Genomic DNA, 18841 nt, shown 5'->3' on the forward strand with positions numbered 1-18841 from the left:
TCACACACACACATTTATATACTAGTGCTGACACAAACTCACCTACTCATACCATTCACATATATACACACACATGTACGAAAGCAAACCACTATAGTCTCATAGACCAACTCATCATTTCTTAAGTATTTTCTTTCTAAATTGTGGTGTTCACTTTTTACCTTTGCCCACATTTCCCTCTTAAATCTCTCCCTACTTAAATTTTCTTTGTTCTTTAAGGCCTAGTTAAAATATCCACTCTACTGTTAAGCCTTTCATGATAACTCAAGCAGATGTGACCTTTACTTCCAAAGTGTTTTTTATCTTTCTTAAGGTTATAGCCATGTTTTACCTTATGATGTAATTACACATGTTGCTTGACAGTTTATCAGATTGTACAGTCTTTGAAGGCTAAATCATGTCTTATTTATATTTTATCCTTCACAGTGATGGCCTTCATTGTCTTGAAGAACTAGAATCTTGGTTAATTTTTATTAAATAGGCCATATTTCAGGTTTTAAATTAAGACATATTTAGAATACCTGAAATGACTTAGGTAAGAATACTTTAATGATATGCAACTAATTTTATCTGAATGTATTATATTCAACCTAACTGGTTCTATTGATCTTTGTCTGTATAAAGTTTACATTCATTATCCAATTAGCTGTGTAGGAAAATTTTGGGTCACCGACTCTATTCCTCAAAAGAGGACTGTGGGTACGTAGGGCCCTGTGGATAATACTGACTTCTCTCGAGTACTTCCCTTGGGCCTCTGGTTTCCATGCCCCATCCTCCAGTCCAGTATCATTCAACTTCCAGGCACACATTCAGTTGAGTTGCATATTTTTATGAATGATAACCATAAATATATAACTATATCTTTATTAACTATCCATATGAATATATCTTTATCAAATACCTATGTGAATATCACTACAAAGAAGATATAATTTGAGCCTGTGATTTCACCCCATGGAGTTACAAAGATTGTGTGCATTCTGCGGATAAGCTGTCTCCAAATATGAGGAGAGTTCTGGCTGAGCTGAGCAGGCTCACTCCCATTTCCAACCTTATCCATCAAACAAGTTGCTCTTCATGGAGCTGGTGGGGCGAAGAGATAGAAAAAGACATGGGAGATATATCTCTCCCATCCTTTTCCCTGAGGAGAAATAAAATAAAAATTGTTTTTCATCTCTAAAAACCTGAAGAGTGGGAAATAAGTACTTTTTCTTTTTCTCCTAATCTATTGAGTCTAAGAAGTAAGCCCCAGAGCTATGCAGAGGGGAGAGGACCAGAAGTCAACCAGAACAGTCCTCCCACTTTCAAAGGACTTTTGTCCCCAAAACTAACTGTTGAAATTTCAGGTGTTTGCGTCAGACAATGATAAGGCAGTTTATCTTTTTGCCTGTAGAAGGCTCTGAAATGATTTCTCTCAGACTAGCTCCAAATATCATATTCAATTCTATTTCCTATCTCAAATTATGCCCCCCAACAAACAGTGCATCATGATTGTTTAAATTTATTTTGGCCCATGGGAAGGAATAATTTACCCAGGTACACAGGAGAAATATTGTTTTCTGTTTACGTTTTGTGGAAGAAAATAAGTACCCCGGGGTTTAAGAGAAGCAAAGCAATACCTACTGTGATCATTAATCTAATTGAGCACAAGTTTCTTATTCATTTCCTTTAGCTTCTTTGTTTATGGTTTAAATCTGATAAACATCAAAACCTTTTTCAACATAAGGTATTGAAACAACATGATGTACTTTCCAGAAATCCATTTTAGTCAAAAAAGAAAGGTTAAACCAAGTTATAAAGAGACAGACCGTACATTCATTATAAGTACATGCATCCTATTGACTCAATAAATGTCAGTTCGAAAGCTATACTAGACACTTGTCATAGCCAAGGGATACATATGCCAGTAATTAGTGAGTATATTTAGACTCTAGGTTCTATGTTGATGTGCCTTATGTCTTGGAAAGCAGTCACGTATTGTAAGGCCCAGGTTCTGAATTCAAATCATGCTGGCAGGAAGTTACAGGCAAGAATATGGCCAGCATAGGAAGGTTTCACATAGTTACTGCAGTTTCATGTAGAGTCTGAAGTGTTGGGTTAGAATGGAGAGACGGAGGTTTAGAGCAAGGTGGGTAAACCAGTGTTGTGCTTAGAAATGTACACAGGTGAATGTAGGCTTCCTACACTTGGGCAGAGGTCAGGATAGGCAGTATGAAGAAGTGCTGTGGACAGAGTAACAAAGTGGAGTAGCCAGATCATAGGGTCTGGCCACTATTACCATGAAAGCATGTCAAGACTATCCTTTGCTAGAGAGGGAAGTGTCTTAAAGTGATATGAAAAGGTTCCCAGCCATGTGCTCATCCCCAGCTAAAGATAGGATTCTTCAGATGAAAATGGTCAATTATTACAAATGATCAGAAATCTCTTTATGTCCGTATCTCACAGAGCTTTACCACGAAGACCAAATTCATCCTCATTCAAGGAAACAATTCCCATTATACTTCTCTGGTACTCAATTACCTGGAAAGGGATGATCATTCTCTCCTCTGCACTACAGAATGAGAAAGCTCTATGGAGAATGATACCCGTGGTCATGAGCTCAAGTCTTCTCTTTCACAGAGTTTTACTTTTCCCACCAGCCCTACTATCTTAGTTTCCACTGGTAAGCAGAGCAGAGAAATTGCATAATTACCTGGATAATTTCAACCTGAAAATAAAAGTGATTGCAATGCATTACGTGAGCTCTTTCAAAATTTTCCTGAACATGAAATATTTTTTACTCTTCCCTTTTATTCTCAGTAATCTCAGACAGGCGCATACATTTCTCTTTATGGAGAATGATTAACACGGACTCAACTAGGGAGAAATCAAATTATACAGTTAATAAAAACTAAAGCTTCATTCCATGCTAAGTGGCAGTGTACCACCAGGGAAAATGAATAACTGCATTTTAGAGTGGAAGGAGTCGAATGTCAGGTTTGAATTTAGTTAGCCTTGGGATCTACAATAACTTTCAGTTCTTTTGTGACTGAATTTTTTAAAGTAAAGCCAGGTGCTACAGAGCCATATTCTGGTCAACAACTGGCCAAATATACAATGGTGGTCCCGTAATATTATCATGGAGATGAAAGCTTCCTATCACCTAGTGACATTATATCTGTTGTAATGTCATGGCAAACTGTAGTACTTAAGTGTTTACGCTGATGCTGCTGTGACCAAACCCCTTGTGCTACCAGTCATATAAAAGTACTAGAGGCCTGGTGCACGAAATCCATGCACTCAGGTGGGGGGGTCCCTCAGCCCGGATTGCAGAGGGCACAGGCCAGGCCGAGGGACCCCACTAGTGCACAGTCAGGTCCAGGGAGGAACGTGGGAGGTTGGCAAGCTGGGGAGGGACCGTGGGAGGGCTCCAGGGCATGTCCGGCCTGTCTCACTCAGTCCTGATTGGCCGGACCCCAGCAGCAAGCTAATCTACCAGTCAAAGCATCTGCCCCCTGGTGGTCAGTGCACGTCATAGAGAGTGGTTGAGCGGCCTTAGCATATCATTAGCATATTATACTTTGATTGGTTAAACGGACGACCAGACAACTGGACACTTAGCATATTATGCTTTTATTATATAGGATGGCACATACAATTAAGTACAGTGCATTATGCTCGATAATGATAAAAAAGGACTATGTTACTGACTTATTTATTAACTATATGATACCTTTTATTCTTATTTTAGAGTGTACTTTTTCTACTTACAAAAAAGTTTTCTGTTAAACAGTATGTGTGTTATGCTGGCAGCATCCTCATAGTACATCTCGTGTTTACTTCACCTCTTGATTGCATCATTTTCTCTTGTACTCAATCTCTTGTTGTTTCATACAGTAACGTGCTATAGAGGCTTGCAGCCTAGGGGCAATAGGCTATACCAGACAACCTAGGTGTGTAGTAGGCTATACCTTCGGGGTTTGTTCAAGTGCACTCTATGTTGTCCACACAAGGGTGAAATTGCCTAGGAATACATTTCTCGGCGTATTCTCATCATTGAGAGATGCATGATGGGTACAAAGTTACTAAAAATTATGTAGCCATACTCTATAACAGTAAGTAACTTTTAATATTCTAACTAGATTAAATTCTTAAATTGCTTGAATTTTTGTTGGCATCTTTTCAGATTCAATGTGTAAATTCAGGTTCTTCCCTTGGCTCTAGCTGTGAATAAACAGTGATTGGTGGAAATTTATTAAAATTGCTCCTTTTCACAAGAGAGCTAAAATGATTTTGATACTTCAAAAGTGATTCTCTAAGTGTCCTGATGCTGAGAATTTATATATAATCATTGTCAAATACAGCATAGTATGTAATAGATAAAATGAGTGGTCAGTGGAGGCAGACTATTAACATAAACTAGCCATATTGAGGGAAGAGACTGTACAAGTTTTGAGTGCAGTCTTCACTCTTAAATGACCGCCTAGCTATAGGCATTCATTATTCAGAATACCACCCATTCCGTTTGAGAGCACTTCTAATCCTTTGGTCTGCCTTACCTTCCAGATAAATTCATTAGCTTGAATCTGTGCCTGCCTTTCTGGGGTTAACTGTAAATAATGAGTATGATCCCTCTGGATTTGGGTACTTCTTTAAATATTTAAAGGCAATTATGAAGATCCTTCTGATTCTTTCCTTTTACAGACAATTCAACCAGAATTCTCTCATGGCTCCTCATATGACATGGTTTTTAAACCCCATAACCACCCTGGACACAGGATGCAATCTTATCAGTGTCTGTTACACACCAAACCAAACAGTCTGACAGAAGTCTGTAAGGTCTCTTTGGTATATGAGAAGGTTATATGCCATACAATTCCTATGTTCACTGCAGAAAAGAGCTGTTTACTTTATTATTCCTTTATTGAAGTAGCTTCACAAACTCTACCTATAATTTAAAATCATACCACCGTGTTTTTCTCTATGTGATTTCCAATTTCATATTGGATATGCTAACCCGTATGGTATAAATTCAAGTGGCTCCTTGGCTTATGGCTATGGATGACCACTTTAATGATGACTATTTTTCTGTTTATTAATGTTTTCTTCTAGATAGTGACCTCCAGTCGCCTCTTGGCCTTGTGTGTAACAAAAGCTACAAAGAGCTCTTTGGAAACAATCCAAATGAAATAGATACATATTCTTAAAGGTGTTGTATTTAGACTTACAGGTTTATTTATATTTGTCTCCACAAATTCTAAGCAGTATTGATCTATGTACTTGCCAGGATAAAAATAAGACAGGAGACAAATCTTACAACTTAAAAAAAATGCTCTCATGAGAATAAAGTACAACTAAAATATCTTTAAAAGCTTCTTCATCCAAATGCATGGCAGATACAACAGTATTGTAACTGCAGGGTGCAATGAATTTTGTATTAGCTTTGGCAAACCACCTAAGAGGACATGTCAAGGTCTTTTATAATGTTGAGTAGGTTTCTGAACTGCATCTGGAAATTTTTGAAATAAATTGTATGAATTCTGTGTCCACCTTTTTTTTTATTTCAGTACATTCTCATAAAGAAGACTAAATATGGTATTTTGCAATGATTGATTGGATGGCCAAGATAATTTCTGTAAAAGGCAACAAGGTCCAGTAGGAAAGCATGAGTCAGAAAAAAATAAGTTTGAAACCTAGCTTTCATCCTTAATAAAAATAACTTTTGCAGATATATATTCATGCTCAGCCTTATTTTTTCTATTAAATAAGCATAGTGATCCCTACTTCTAAATGTTATTGTAGCATTTACTAGGCAATGAATACACAAACTTTATTTCCTTTTTTTTGTAATATAGATTGCCTCAAATTTATCAATAAGCTGCAAAACTGAACTTATTCAAAATTAAAGACTTATAAACATTTTACAGAGAAATTTTTTTGTTAATTAGCATTTCACTTCATACCCAGTTGTGGCCATTCTCAGTAACTAAAAAATGACTATGAAGTCCATCAGTAACATTAACACTTGGCTCATCTTTGTCTTGCTACCATTTTTTGGTCATTTCTCCATGGAATGTTCTCTCCCAGAAAATGAATGAAGAAAGGACATAAAACTTTATTAGCATCTCTCATAACAAATTAAACCAATATACATTTTGAACTATGGATTCAAATTAAATTGGGCTCCCAATTCAATTCTGTTGACAAGTTAAAAAATCCTTGGTGACAAGCACAGATGCTGTCTAAATCATAGTTTCCAAAATGACATCAGTACCAGAGGTGGGTTGCATATGTAGGTGAGTTAATGACCGGGAGTAAAGGTGTGGAACTATTCGGGAGGACATGGCAATGTGCCTTCAGTGTCTCCAAGCCTTCACTATCATCTGAACCTCTGTGCCTCCATGGCAATTAAAAACCCACATAACTGTGATTTGAAAACAAATGCCAGGGTGGGCTTCTGGTGAGTGCTAAAATGGCCGTAACATCTCTTGAAAGAGCTAACATGTTCTTTGCCTCCCTAACTCCCTTGAGTGAATGCAGATCACTTTTCAAAGCTCTAAGACAGGAAAGGAACACTCACAAGATGGAAAACATACCTGCAGGGAGGGAACAAACGGGAAGGTGAGAAATCAGCAGGAAAAGCTGCCTGAGGAGCTTTTCATACAGGGAAACCGATAAAGTCAGTGAGAAGTTGATCTTTCATCATTGTAACCAGCTGAGAAAATTCTGCCTGGAGCATCTGCTTGTGAGGGTGTGAAAGAGAGGAGAGCAGACTCATTTTGCCAAACTTAGATCCCACTCAGCAGATGGGTCCTAACATTAGGAGTAAAAAGAAAAAAAAGGAAAAGAAAAGAAAAAAAGGACTTTTGAGCCTGGAGGTTCAATTAACTTGAATATAGCATGGAGGCTTCTTTATTGAATTCTTTTTTTTTCTTTTCCTTTCCTTCTTTTCCTTTTATCCACTCTCCCTCCCTTCCTTCCTACTTTTCCTTTCTCTCTTTTAGATCATTGCAAGGATCATCTTAAAACAACTTTTTTTTTTTAATATTCCAGATGCAGGCTTTCTTCAGAGCCAAGAGTTAATATACATTTCTTGAGCAAAAAAGGTGACTATTATTGGGGTTTAACATACTCCTTTACCCATAAAAAGAAAGCAGTTGACCAAGATAATATTGCTCTTGAAGTATTAGGTATACATTGTAATGTTAAAAAAGGAATGGGGTTAATCAGGAAAAGCTTCCTAGAAGGAGTAGACCAAAGTATTAATTCTAATGCAGAGAGATATGCAGGATGTTAATAGGAGGTATTGGGGAGAATTTCATAAGAAAGCGACTTCAGCAACAATGTTCTGGATGCAGACAGTGCAGACCAAATTGTGTGATAATATGGAACATTTGTCTCAACTAAGAAGGCAGTCAGGATAAGATTTAGAAAAGTGTAATACTGGCCTTTTGGGGGAACACAGACCAGAGAAACCCATTTCAGGCTAGAAACAATGAAAACACAGTGTCAATGAACTGTAAATGGTTTACATTGAATTTTTGGTGAACCTTTTTACCAATGGCAAGAGACACATTTTGGTTTAAGAACTCTAGCTTTTGGAAATCTACATACCATCAGACTTTTCTCATCTGATTTTAGAGCAATGGTTGTAATGTTCACCATGGTCACAGAAATATTTTCTTAAATCTTTTCTTGAATAACTAACGACAGAAACCAGACACTGGAATCAATATTAGTGATGGTGTCATACTGAGTTTATGACCCATGATCATCCAAATCTCGGTTACCCACAGTTGAATATTCTAGAAGAAAGGAGGGCACAAATGTATATTTTATGGTCCATCTACTTCTCATAAGTTCATCATATCATAGCATGACTCGCATCTTTGGATTTTAGAGTTGGTAGATATGAACTTCTTTATGTTCTGGTCTATATTCCTATATATGTAACATTTATCCAACTTGTTAAAGTGTATTTGTGATTTTGCTTATCTTTTTAAAACCATATTTTCTCAGCTCCTTCTTTCTGCATCTTGAACAACATCATTTGCTTTCACTGATTCATATGATACCAGGACAAATTTAGCATTGGGGTTTTTATATGTCTAAGTAGGTTTGCATAGATCTATGAATGTATTGATAGAAAAAAATGAACCAGCTGTATTTAGGGTTAAAATATTAAGTTCACCAGCAAGAAATAAGCCAGGAATGATGATGCTTTTAAAGAATTTTTCAGGGTTTCCTATGAATTAATATCTACTTGTAGATATTAGCAATGAGATATAACACACTGCTTTCTGATGATATTTTAAACTTTAACCCAGTGTATATGGATTGTAAATAAATAAGAGTTTATTGAAAAAAAAGCGATTTTTTTGGTGTCAAATACAGCCTTTCTCACTATCTGAACTCCTGCCTCCTCAGCTGATTACAGAATATCATACAATCAGAGAGTTTCCTATTTATTCTCAGTCCTGATAACCAAATATATGTTTTATTGATGTAAGTATTTCAACCTCCCAGAGTGTTTTTATTGTTAAAGGTTGCTTCTTTCAATTAAATTGCTTGGCATTCATTCCTCTAACGTCATCGCCAGATGTATGTTTTATGGTAAGGTGAATGCTGACTTGTTCCCATTCCTACTCTGAGAGTATTGAAAGCAGTGGTCCTGGTCCGAGCTTCCCTGGACCATTATAGAACTCAGCAGAAGAGTCTGGGTGACGGAGGTCAAGCCTTCGGGTCTTACAACATTTGTGTCATCACCGCCATAATGACTGTAGTTTAATTCAGCACCTGCACTGGACTTACCACGTTTCCCGCACTGTCCACTGCAGTGCCACAGGAGACTTGGTTATGTCTATTGTAATTACTCTTGGTTCATGGTTGGCAGTGCCAGCGTCCTGTCACTGATCAAACATCCTTCAGTAGGCTAAGATGTTTGATTTAACGTTTAGGTCTCTCCCGGTCTAACCCCAGCTTATCTTTCCAAAGCTATTTTATACTCCTCCTTCTTACAAACTCTCATCTCATAAAATAAAGGCTACTTACAGGTCCATAAGTATATAAGTAGTCTTAGCTCTACAATTTTTACTATCTGGTCCATTCTACTTAAAATGTTTCCCCTCCCCAGGCTGATGGCCTGTCCAAGCCTGACCCTTCTTTCTGGCCCCAGCCAGACTTCCCACTTCTAGGGGCTATCTCACTGAGTTCACAGGCATCTCACTCTCCAAGGACCTGTGCACAGATTGCCCACACCCCTCATTGCGTATTTAACCAACGCTTTCTCGTATAGTTACATTTTCTCTTTGTACCTTGTCCCCCAAAAAGACTACAAGCCTGTGATATGAGTGATAGCATTTTCTATCTGTTTACATCATTACGACCTGCTAGAGTGTTTTGCATGTGGCATATGAATAATTAAATTTGTTAGTAACTATGATGATAACTATAACCTAATTTCCATTTACATAGAAGTGCAGTTTCTAGCCTTTTAGGTAGTAACTAAGCAGCCTAGAAATGGGACTGTATCAATTTTCAACAGTATTATTCCAAAAGAATAACTAAGTAGTAGACTACTCCAGAAATTTAAGAAAATATTTCAGATTTTTAAAAATGACAACTCAAAACTTCTCACTCTCACCCTCCACCTTTTAAACTCTGCAATACAGCCTCCACTGCTTACTATCAGAACAGATATACGCATGTATGCTCTTCTTCAAATGCCATAACCCCTGAAAGTAAATTTTAGCTTTTTATTGAAATTCTGAGGTGCTATTAGTATCATTTTCTCATTTACTTGTCAATTTTTTTTATCAAATGTTTATTGTTTGTTGAGCAATTAGGCTTCTTGTGTTGACCTGAATACACATAGCCCTTTTCAGAAACCACATTTTAGTGCTAATAACAACTTTCATGTCACACATCAGACCCTATTATTTTGAAAAATGACATGACCAAAATTGGGGTCCTTTAATCTGAACTTACTAAGAGAGATGAATAAAAATATTGACACAACATTTTTTGTCACTATTCTAATCTGAACAAATAATTATGAAAGTTTTCTTGAGATATGAAAGTTTTCAAATCTTACAATTCTGAGCCCATTTTGTGTGTTTTTCAACAAAAATCCACCCAGAATATGCAAGATTTGGTTTGTGGTTTTCTGCCTTGTTTTGTAGTACCAAGGTTCGTTTTTTGTCTCAAAAGCCCTTACTATTTTGAAATCAAAATCATAAATATGTGAGAATTAAATAATGTATTGGTTATGCATGGATCAGATCACACTCAGGAATTTCTGTTGAATTTAATAGGAGACTTCCAGGAGACCTTTTTGTTGTCTGTTTTACAACCAAGAATTTATATTTTGTGGTTAAAATAATATACACCTTGTTAGCTGATAGTCATTGGTGCCAACTCAATACCAACAGGAGCCCCCAGTTTGGGATGTGGTGAAGGAAACTCTATGCAGTGCAAACAGCTCATGGTAATGCAGAGTGGCTGTGAACCATCACTGCTGTGGGCAGCTATAGTCGTCCAGCCAGGAAACACAATCTTCATTGTTCCATGGAAAGTGTGCTCTCCTACCTAGAGGAGAACTGGGTTATATAGACAGAAATCCCTGCTCCTGATCCCTGATTGGTCAGAATAGAGCTGCTCCCATAGGTCGGAACTGCACAGCTCTGACAGAATGGGGAAAGCCTCAGTCCTATTGGTTGAAATAGGACCATAGTAAGCTACTTTATAAGGGCTAGTTCCAGTGACAGAAACACAGTGCAGGCAGGCAGGCAGTTTGGTGGCCCAGAGGAAGGCAGTCTAGTGGTGCAGAGGTGCAGAGCTGCTCCCTGGAGTGTGGTTCGCCTGAGGGACACCTGTGCAGAAATGGCTGCTAGGTTCTGCTTCATGTTTTTGTTTTTATTTGAGCCCAGGTAGCCACTAGGAGCCCTTCTTAGTCCTCAGGGTTCACAACATGCACATACACGCAGACTTTTGTTTAAATGTCTACAAGAAGTAAATGAGAATATAAGATTATATCATCTAGTTAATGATTGCAGGTTGAAGATAGCCATTTACATTTTATTATGAATTTTTTGACTTGTTGAGTAGTAAATTGTATTTGATGCATTCCTTTTCCCCATTTTCTTCCTAGAAGACATTGTTTGTATATGTGATTATAAGCTCTCTAAGTACAAAATCTATGCCTTTTATTGTATTTATAGCTAAACATGTACATTCTGAACTCTGTCTAATGAGTTGTTGACTTATTTTCTCCACCCTGCAAGAGTTTGCTAATGATATTTCTTAAGAAATGTTTTGGCTAATTGTATAGTACAAGTAGACAAGATTGAAAAGACCCTGAAAAAATTTGCTAAAATAGTAGGAATGGACAGGGAAAAAAAGGTAGTATTATGTTTTATTAAGTAAAGGTCTTATAAATGTTAGTATTAGTGACAACGTTATATTGACTTTTGCTAAATTGAAATACAACTTTAATATTTAAAATGGGCAAAAGGTGAATATTCTGAGGGAGAGGAAAATACATTTAAAATAAGATGATCTTTAAAAAAGTAAATAAAAGAAGATGATCTTCACTTGACAAAAGAGTTAAAATTACAACCTTTGAAATACAAGTCGTAAGAGCTAAGGACTCTTCAGGTTTACAATTAATGTAAGCCGCTGATAATTTTACTAATAATTTTTTTATAGTGTAGTCAGGTAAACTGTCATAAGTAGAATTCATAGGTACATCATTTTCAGGGAGAACTAATAGTTTTACTTTAGATTTTTTTTCTACCTATAAAGTACAGTAAGTAAGGATGGGGCAGCGGGGAACCCACATTTCCAAATGGGAAACTCAGAACAAGTCAGTCCGAATAAGCTAACTAACATTTATGAAGTAATTCTCATCCCTATAAATTGCCTTCTTGCAGGAAACAGACCTTATCCTGACTTTTAATATTTCAATGCACCGATCTTGGTGGATGGAGAATGGACCAGGATGTACAGTGACATCAGTGACACCCGCCCCAGACTGGGCCCCAGAAGACCATCGCTACATCACGGTCTCAGGGTGTTTTCTGGAGTACCAGTACATAGAAGTGGCTCATAGTTCCCTCCAGATTGTCCTCGCAGTAAGTGTTGACAGACAACCACTCTTTTTAGTGCTTCCGGAATTGTTTTATTTCTGTGCAATCCCAGTACACGGCAAATGGACTACGCAGGTAACACATGGCTATTTGTTTTTTCCTAATTAATGCCACTTTTAAGAGGGATTTTGAGGTTAAGCCTTGCCCTGGACTGAGTATGCTGATTCTTTTCAGCAATCATTACATAGATGTTGGCATCTTCAGCATTCTACATAAGAAATCCAGCCAGTTTAGGTTTGATTATTTGGCTTTTAGTAGACTTGCAAAGATTCTGAAGGAAGATCAGAGAGTTTTCGCTAGGAACGTGCTGCAACACCCAAATGTATAAGATTTCAGTAGGTGTTCTTCCTGTCGGCCTGGGCTTCTTTCTGTGTGTACTCTTAGTCCCAAAATGCCTTCTCCATTTGCCCTATCTTCCTAGATTTCCCCCAAGTACCATCCATCATCTTTTATCCCTCCCCTACTTTCAAAACAATTCAGCTTTTCTTTGAATTGAATTCTAGTTCTCGGACAATTATGCCCTCTTTTTGCACAGTATTATACTGGTAAAGAACTCTCCTAAGTCCTTCCTATTGTGTATTTTTAGAACATATTTGCATAACACATACCTATGTTACATAAAACATATTATTTTATATTGTGTCACTATGACAAAGAGATAAATAAGATAAATAACATACACTTTTCTCAGGAAAAAACTTTTACTAAGGCTTAATGAGTAATTTGTGGGATTTATAAAGTTAAGTCAACTGTATTATACATGTCTCTATTTATTTATTACATATCTATAGGTGCCGGTCCACATATATTTTTCTCTGATTCCATGTAGATCTGCAATTAATGTGCATAGTCTTAAAATTGTTAATAACAAATAATGCAAGTAGGATATGCTTTTTACCTTTTTTTTTCAGTTAATTACTTTGGGAATGATGTTATCTCACAATTCTTAATTAACAAGACAGAGTGCTGGGTAGAATGGTATCAATTAGTTTACATAAAATTCTTTTGGAATTTAAAAAAGCTATGTAAGCATGTGTGTATTCAATTATATAACTAACAAAGATAGATATATATACATATATATAACTAATCCAATTATAAAACTAATATCTTCACTTAATAGATTTTTTAAGTGAAGTATATACATATATATACAATACACACATATTTTCATTTATATATGCGTTATTATATATTTATTATAATAGGCTAAGTATGCTGTGCTAGTAAGCACTTTCCAAATCTGTTATCACTAAAAGCCACAAAAGTGTATTCTTCTGAGTCAGCAGGAGGTTCTACCGTACTGTCACTAAGGAAAGGAGGCGGAGGAGCAGCCGCCATGAGTCATCATGGGTTGCCATGCCAGAGAGCAAGCTAGATCTGGAGCCAGAAAACGCTCCTCTGTGGGAGGAGACGCTCATTGCTCACAGTTCGTTGTCCAGAACCTGTCCCACAGTCCCACCCAGTCACAAAATGGCCAGGAAGAAGGAAGAACTGTAAATACTTAGAAACCAGCATAAATCATTTCCACATTTTGAATTATGTTCTTAGCTCACGTGGTGAGTGAATTCCCTGGAAAAGTCCAACCTGAGACACTTCTTAATAAACAAACCTTTCTAGAATATGTTTGAACTCTTACACGGTTCATTTTGATTATCTTGAAATAAAGATTAGTTAGATTTGATGGGATGGAAGTAGTCATTTCATTACTTAAAATCCATTCAGATGAAGTACTCATTTTCACATGGGACAAGCAAAATATTTCTGGTTTCAGGAGACAGATAAAACACCTTCATAAACGTGATGGGGAGAGGTTGTACATAAAATATTCCTTCAACTGGCACTTCCTTTTGTTCTGTACCCAAGCATTTTGGAAAGCTTCCATTTATGTGTCAAGGATGCTATAAAGATAGAGTTTATATGCATGGATAGTTATATTTTAGAGAGTTAGTTGAAATAATGTGTATATGTATAGTTCACAGATTTATTAAACCCCACGTAAAATTTTGGCAGATGTGTAATTTTCTAAAAAATACATTTGGACGTGGGAGCATATGTTGAGGTTGACATACTGCCCAAAGAAAAAGTATTTTTACCATAAGTAAAAACCATCTGTACAGGCAAAGTGGCTACAGTACAAAGACGATGGATGGAGTGGCCCTCAGAGCAGATATAACTGATATTTCAAGCTACTGGCTCTGAATTCTGTCTACATTGCCCCCAACAGAGTGGAAAGAAGACATTTGAACAAGCTAACACAGGATGTGGCATTTTTACCTCTCTCCTTCCCACCTCTTCTTCTGTCCAGGGGGCATCTTCTTTTGCAATGCCAACTGTGGATCACCTCAGAGTAATTTAGTAACAGTGTACCCAAGCCAATTGCTTGGAGAAGTTTCAACAGACAGAAAGGTTGTTGGGCTTGCTTTTGTCTAGTCAGCCTTGGGCTGACAGTTATCTGTTGTGCAGAAAATTTAGCAGATCTTCATTCGTTTTAGAATGCAAATCAAAATGGGGCTTCTCTTGAACACTTTGCTTGACCTAGTGAATGGATTCCAAGTACATTTTCCTGTATTCATTCTGATCACTCTGCTGTCACGATTAAGAAACAAAATGATTTGTGTTACCCAAATCATGCCCCTGACAACCTACTGTTCAGTTCAGGCCAGCCCAGTGAACACTGCCTGAGTGCTTGGCCTCTGCCAGCATCCAGAAAAACAAATGACAGGATCCCTGACTTTGAGGATGTCACAGTCAAAAAGGGGGTGAGGTTCCTAAGGATTCAAACCAGGTGCACTTTTCAAGGATGTGATAGACAGAAAATACAGTTCATGCATTTTTGTGGCATAATCTTGGCTTCTGAGTTCCAGCCTGCTTTTTTGTAAAGTCAGCTAAACTCACACTCTTCTCATTGTTTTCCCACCAGCCTTTGAACCTACTGTCTCTTCCAGGATGTCTGGCTTAGATCTGCTTTCATAGACTGCTGCTCTTCCAGCGATTGCTCTTGATTAACTCCAAATCTCTCCAGTGCCTTTTCTCCACCTTCACTAAGCCTTTCTTTCACAGATTTCTGACCCCTGGCACGCCTGTCACCCCGTTGTTCGGTTTTCTGCCAATCAACTCCTAGCTGGTTTTGAAATTAGCATTCACAAAGCCCACCATTTGCATTGCACATACATAAGATATTTCTTGTCTACAGCCAAAGGAAGAGGAGTTATCCTCATAATTGGGAAGAGGGGTTATTAATCATACAGCTTCCAGCGGAGCAGAAAGGACTGCCAGACACCGTAATGATGAGCCAGGTGTGAGGCTGCGAGCTCTCTCCTCCTCCAGCAGCATTGTCTTCTAGTTAGTATCAGACGTCACATTCAAAAGGGGTGCAGGTGTGCACCGTTTCAATAAAACCAAAAATAAAAACATCCCACACTTATAAAACAGATCAAATAAATATGTATGGGGAGAGCCAGGAAGGAAACCGACTAGAAGGATGGTGGTGTGCACCCTACAAAAATTAAGCCGATTTCTTCAAATGTGTGACTGCAACAGCGTGGCTTACAAAACGTGTTCACAGGCATTGAATCCTTTAATGTGTAATAGTCCTGTGAGGGCAGCAGAACAGGTGAAAAGCCTTCCCCAAGATTTCTTAGCTGGTAAATAGGGAGGATGGACATGCTGACCTAGGTTTTTCTCTGCCACCAACAATAGGAAATGTCTCAACCTGTATGCCAGCACCAGCTGATGCGTAATGGATCCCTGAAGCCCCCCAAATTCTAGCTCGTTAGTGGCAAAGCGTGACATGATTGATTAGCTATGTCTGCTATGAGTGAGGGGAATGGAGTTGTTTGTGCCTCATAGTTGGTATGCACACATTAGACCTCACTTCCTGTAACCAACACAATGAAAAGGGAGGGTGTTATACAAAGAAATGTAAGTAAATGAAGCTTTCACGAAAAACATTTATTACGATAATGGGAGTTGCTTTATATTTTAAAATATATGTTAAGATTCCAAATAATTGATTAGAAAACAGAAACAAAAACAAATGCCCAGTCCCTCTTTTCTCTAGCTACCTTTCCAGGACCAATACCTCTACATTTAATATAAACTTCTCCAACCAAAATTGCTGGAGGTGTTTCCCTTTACTTCCTTGATTTCTTTAACTTCTGACACACTTCTACGTTCTTATTGTTTAATCAGATTGATTATTTAAATATATTTTATTGATTTTAAAGAGGAAAGGAGAGGGAGAGAGAGATAGATACATCAATGATGACAGAAAATCATTGATTGGCTGCCTCCTGCACATCCCCTACTGGGGATGGAGCCTACAACCAGGCATGTGCCCGTGGCCAGAATCAAACCTGGGACCCTTCGGTCTGCAGGCCAACGCTCTATACATTGAGCCAAACCAGCTGCAGGGGTGGGCAAACTTTTTGACTCGAGGGCCACAATGGTTTCTTAAACTGGACCGGAGGGCCGGAACAAAAGCATGGATGGAGTGTTTGAGTGAACTAATATAAATTCAAAGTAAACATCATTACATTAAAGGGTACGGTCTTTTTTTTTTTTTTTTTTTAGTTTTATTCATTTCAAACGGGCCGGATCCGGCCCGCGGGCCGTAGTTTGCCCACGGCTGAGCTAGGGCTAATCAGATTGATTATTAGTAGTTTTAGGAGATGAGCAGAGGATATTGATAAAAATGTAAATAAGATCACTATTTCCCACAGATATTAAACTTGGCTTAGAAACCATATATGAATTAGCAGGGAAGTCATAGAAGACTTTAGAATAGGTTCTAATACCTGGTGCTGTCCACAGATTCACTGCCAAGTTCATCCTTCAGTGATATCTATTCCCTATTCAGAAAAATGTGTACCTTGTAGTGTTTATAAAATTGTGGAAATCCTTGTTCAACAGACTGTGGTAAAAAAAATTTTAAAGATAAAATGTGTATTTTCAAATGGATGGAGTCACTGATATTTCCAATTATTTCCAGTTACTGATAAATATTTGCCGTTCGGCTTGCTGAGACTTGCTAAGAAATTTTCAAAACTTGGAATGCCTTTATCCAAGTGGATTTGGGGTTGTAGTTGGGAATGGTACATGAGTATTTCTTTAGATGTAGCTGATGTGTGTGGTATGGATGAGAGGGAATGGCCTTAGTGCTCACATTCCACTTGACTCCTTCTTCAATCTGGAAATGCTTATTCACAAAGATTGGATTATCAAATATTTGGGTCCCGATTTTCATGTAGCTTAGGATATTGCTATTAGAGCAGTAAATAATAAATTGATGTTGTGAACTTGCAGCATTTTAAAGGGTTAAGTGAGGAAATGGCATGAGCTGATACCCAGCTATTTTGCTGCATCCTGAAGTGATGTGGTTGCCATGTGGATATTTGAATCAAAAAAATTAAGACAGATTTCTTAAAAAACAAAATAAGTTTGATTTGGTTGATTTGTTTCACAGTGAAAAAAAATTTATGTTACTGGTTTTGCCATTTTTATAAACAAAATTAGCCCTATCTGCAACTGTACAGTTTGGTAAAAATACACTCAAAGCACATGATTTGGTAAAAATTTACAAAAATACTATGTCAACAAATATATTGAAATTAAATAATATTTTAATATTCCCAGCACATTTTATATAAATCAGATTAATCTAGGTGACTTTAAGAGAAAGAGTTAAGAATGTAATTATTGGTCGTTGATTATGTCCTGGTAGTGATTTTAGTCTATTTCCAAGAAATTGCTATTGCAAATTGGGCAATTTTCAATTCTTTGCATTTTGTTAAAATTGGAAAAAAAAAAACACCTAATAGATCTATCAGTTGGTATATTCTTTGAAATACTGTTTAGATAATTATGTAAATTGTGGCATACAAATTAGAAGTTGCAGGAGGTATGTGACAGCATTGTAAAAAAAAAAAAAAGGTCTCTAATAGTTCTCAATAACAACATTTTCCTGTGCTTAAGCCTAAAAACAAACAAGCAAAAAGAATAGAATTCATGCTGAACTCTGACTCAGTGTAGTACTAACAAGTAATGCATTTCAAAAACATTTTATTTTTATACTAATGATTTTGGTCAGCATTTGTGGAAGACTATTTTGCTTTGATCAATTGTGTGAAATCATAATTGTGACAACCCAATTAATAACATATTTTTATTTTCTCACCAAAAAAAGATAAATATGTGAGGTGATGGATGTGTTAGTTAACTATTAATTTTGCAATCTATCTTTATATCAGATCGCCATGAGGTACACTTTAAATACAATTTTATTTTTCAATTATACCATACTAAAGCTGAAAAATATTTTAAATGTCAAAAAAAGAATACATTTTTAACAAATATTTTATTGACTAGGAAAGAAAACTCATACTTAAGTTTATACATCTTTAATTTAACACACACACACACACACACACATATATATATATATATATATATATATATATATATATATATATATATATATACACACTGAGTGGCCAGATTATTATGACTGGCCAGATTATTATGACCACCCCATCAGTACTTCATTGACACTTCCAAAAATACTAAATATTGAAAACTTCCTAAGCAAATACTCTCAAGGTTTTATTATTATTATTATTTGCATAACTAATTCACTTCATTGTACTGATGGTGTGGTCATGATAATCTGGCTGGTCATAACAATCTGGCCACTCAGTATGTATATATATATATAT

The 18841-nt window shown here is 36.9% G+C and overlaps 1 protein-coding gene across 2 annotated transcripts in view; it reads left to right on the plus strand.

Moving 5' to 3' along the window:
- Nucleotides 1-18841, plus strand: part of NKAIN2 (sodium/potassium transporting ATPase interacting 2) — an 806271-nt gene that overhangs the window by 655135 nt on the left and 132295 nt on the right. For both annotated transcript variants that reach the window (XR_009453396.1, XM_059700239.1), the window contains exon 4: nt 11910-12110. Coding sequence is in view for 1 of the 2 variants with exons in the window: in XM_059700239.1 (XP_059556222.1) it covers nt 11910-12110 (201 nt within the window). In the remaining variant the exon portion in view is untranslated. The remainder of the gene's footprint in view (nt 1-11909; nt 12111-18841) is intronic.

This window comes from Myotis daubentonii, chromosome 6, assembly GCF_963259705.1.
Source record: "Myotis daubentonii chromosome 6, mMyoDau2.1, whole genome shotgun sequence".
In the NCBI taxonomy this organism is placed as follows: domain Eukaryota; kingdom Metazoa; phylum Chordata; class Mammalia; order Chiroptera; family Vespertilionidae; genus Myotis; species Myotis daubentonii.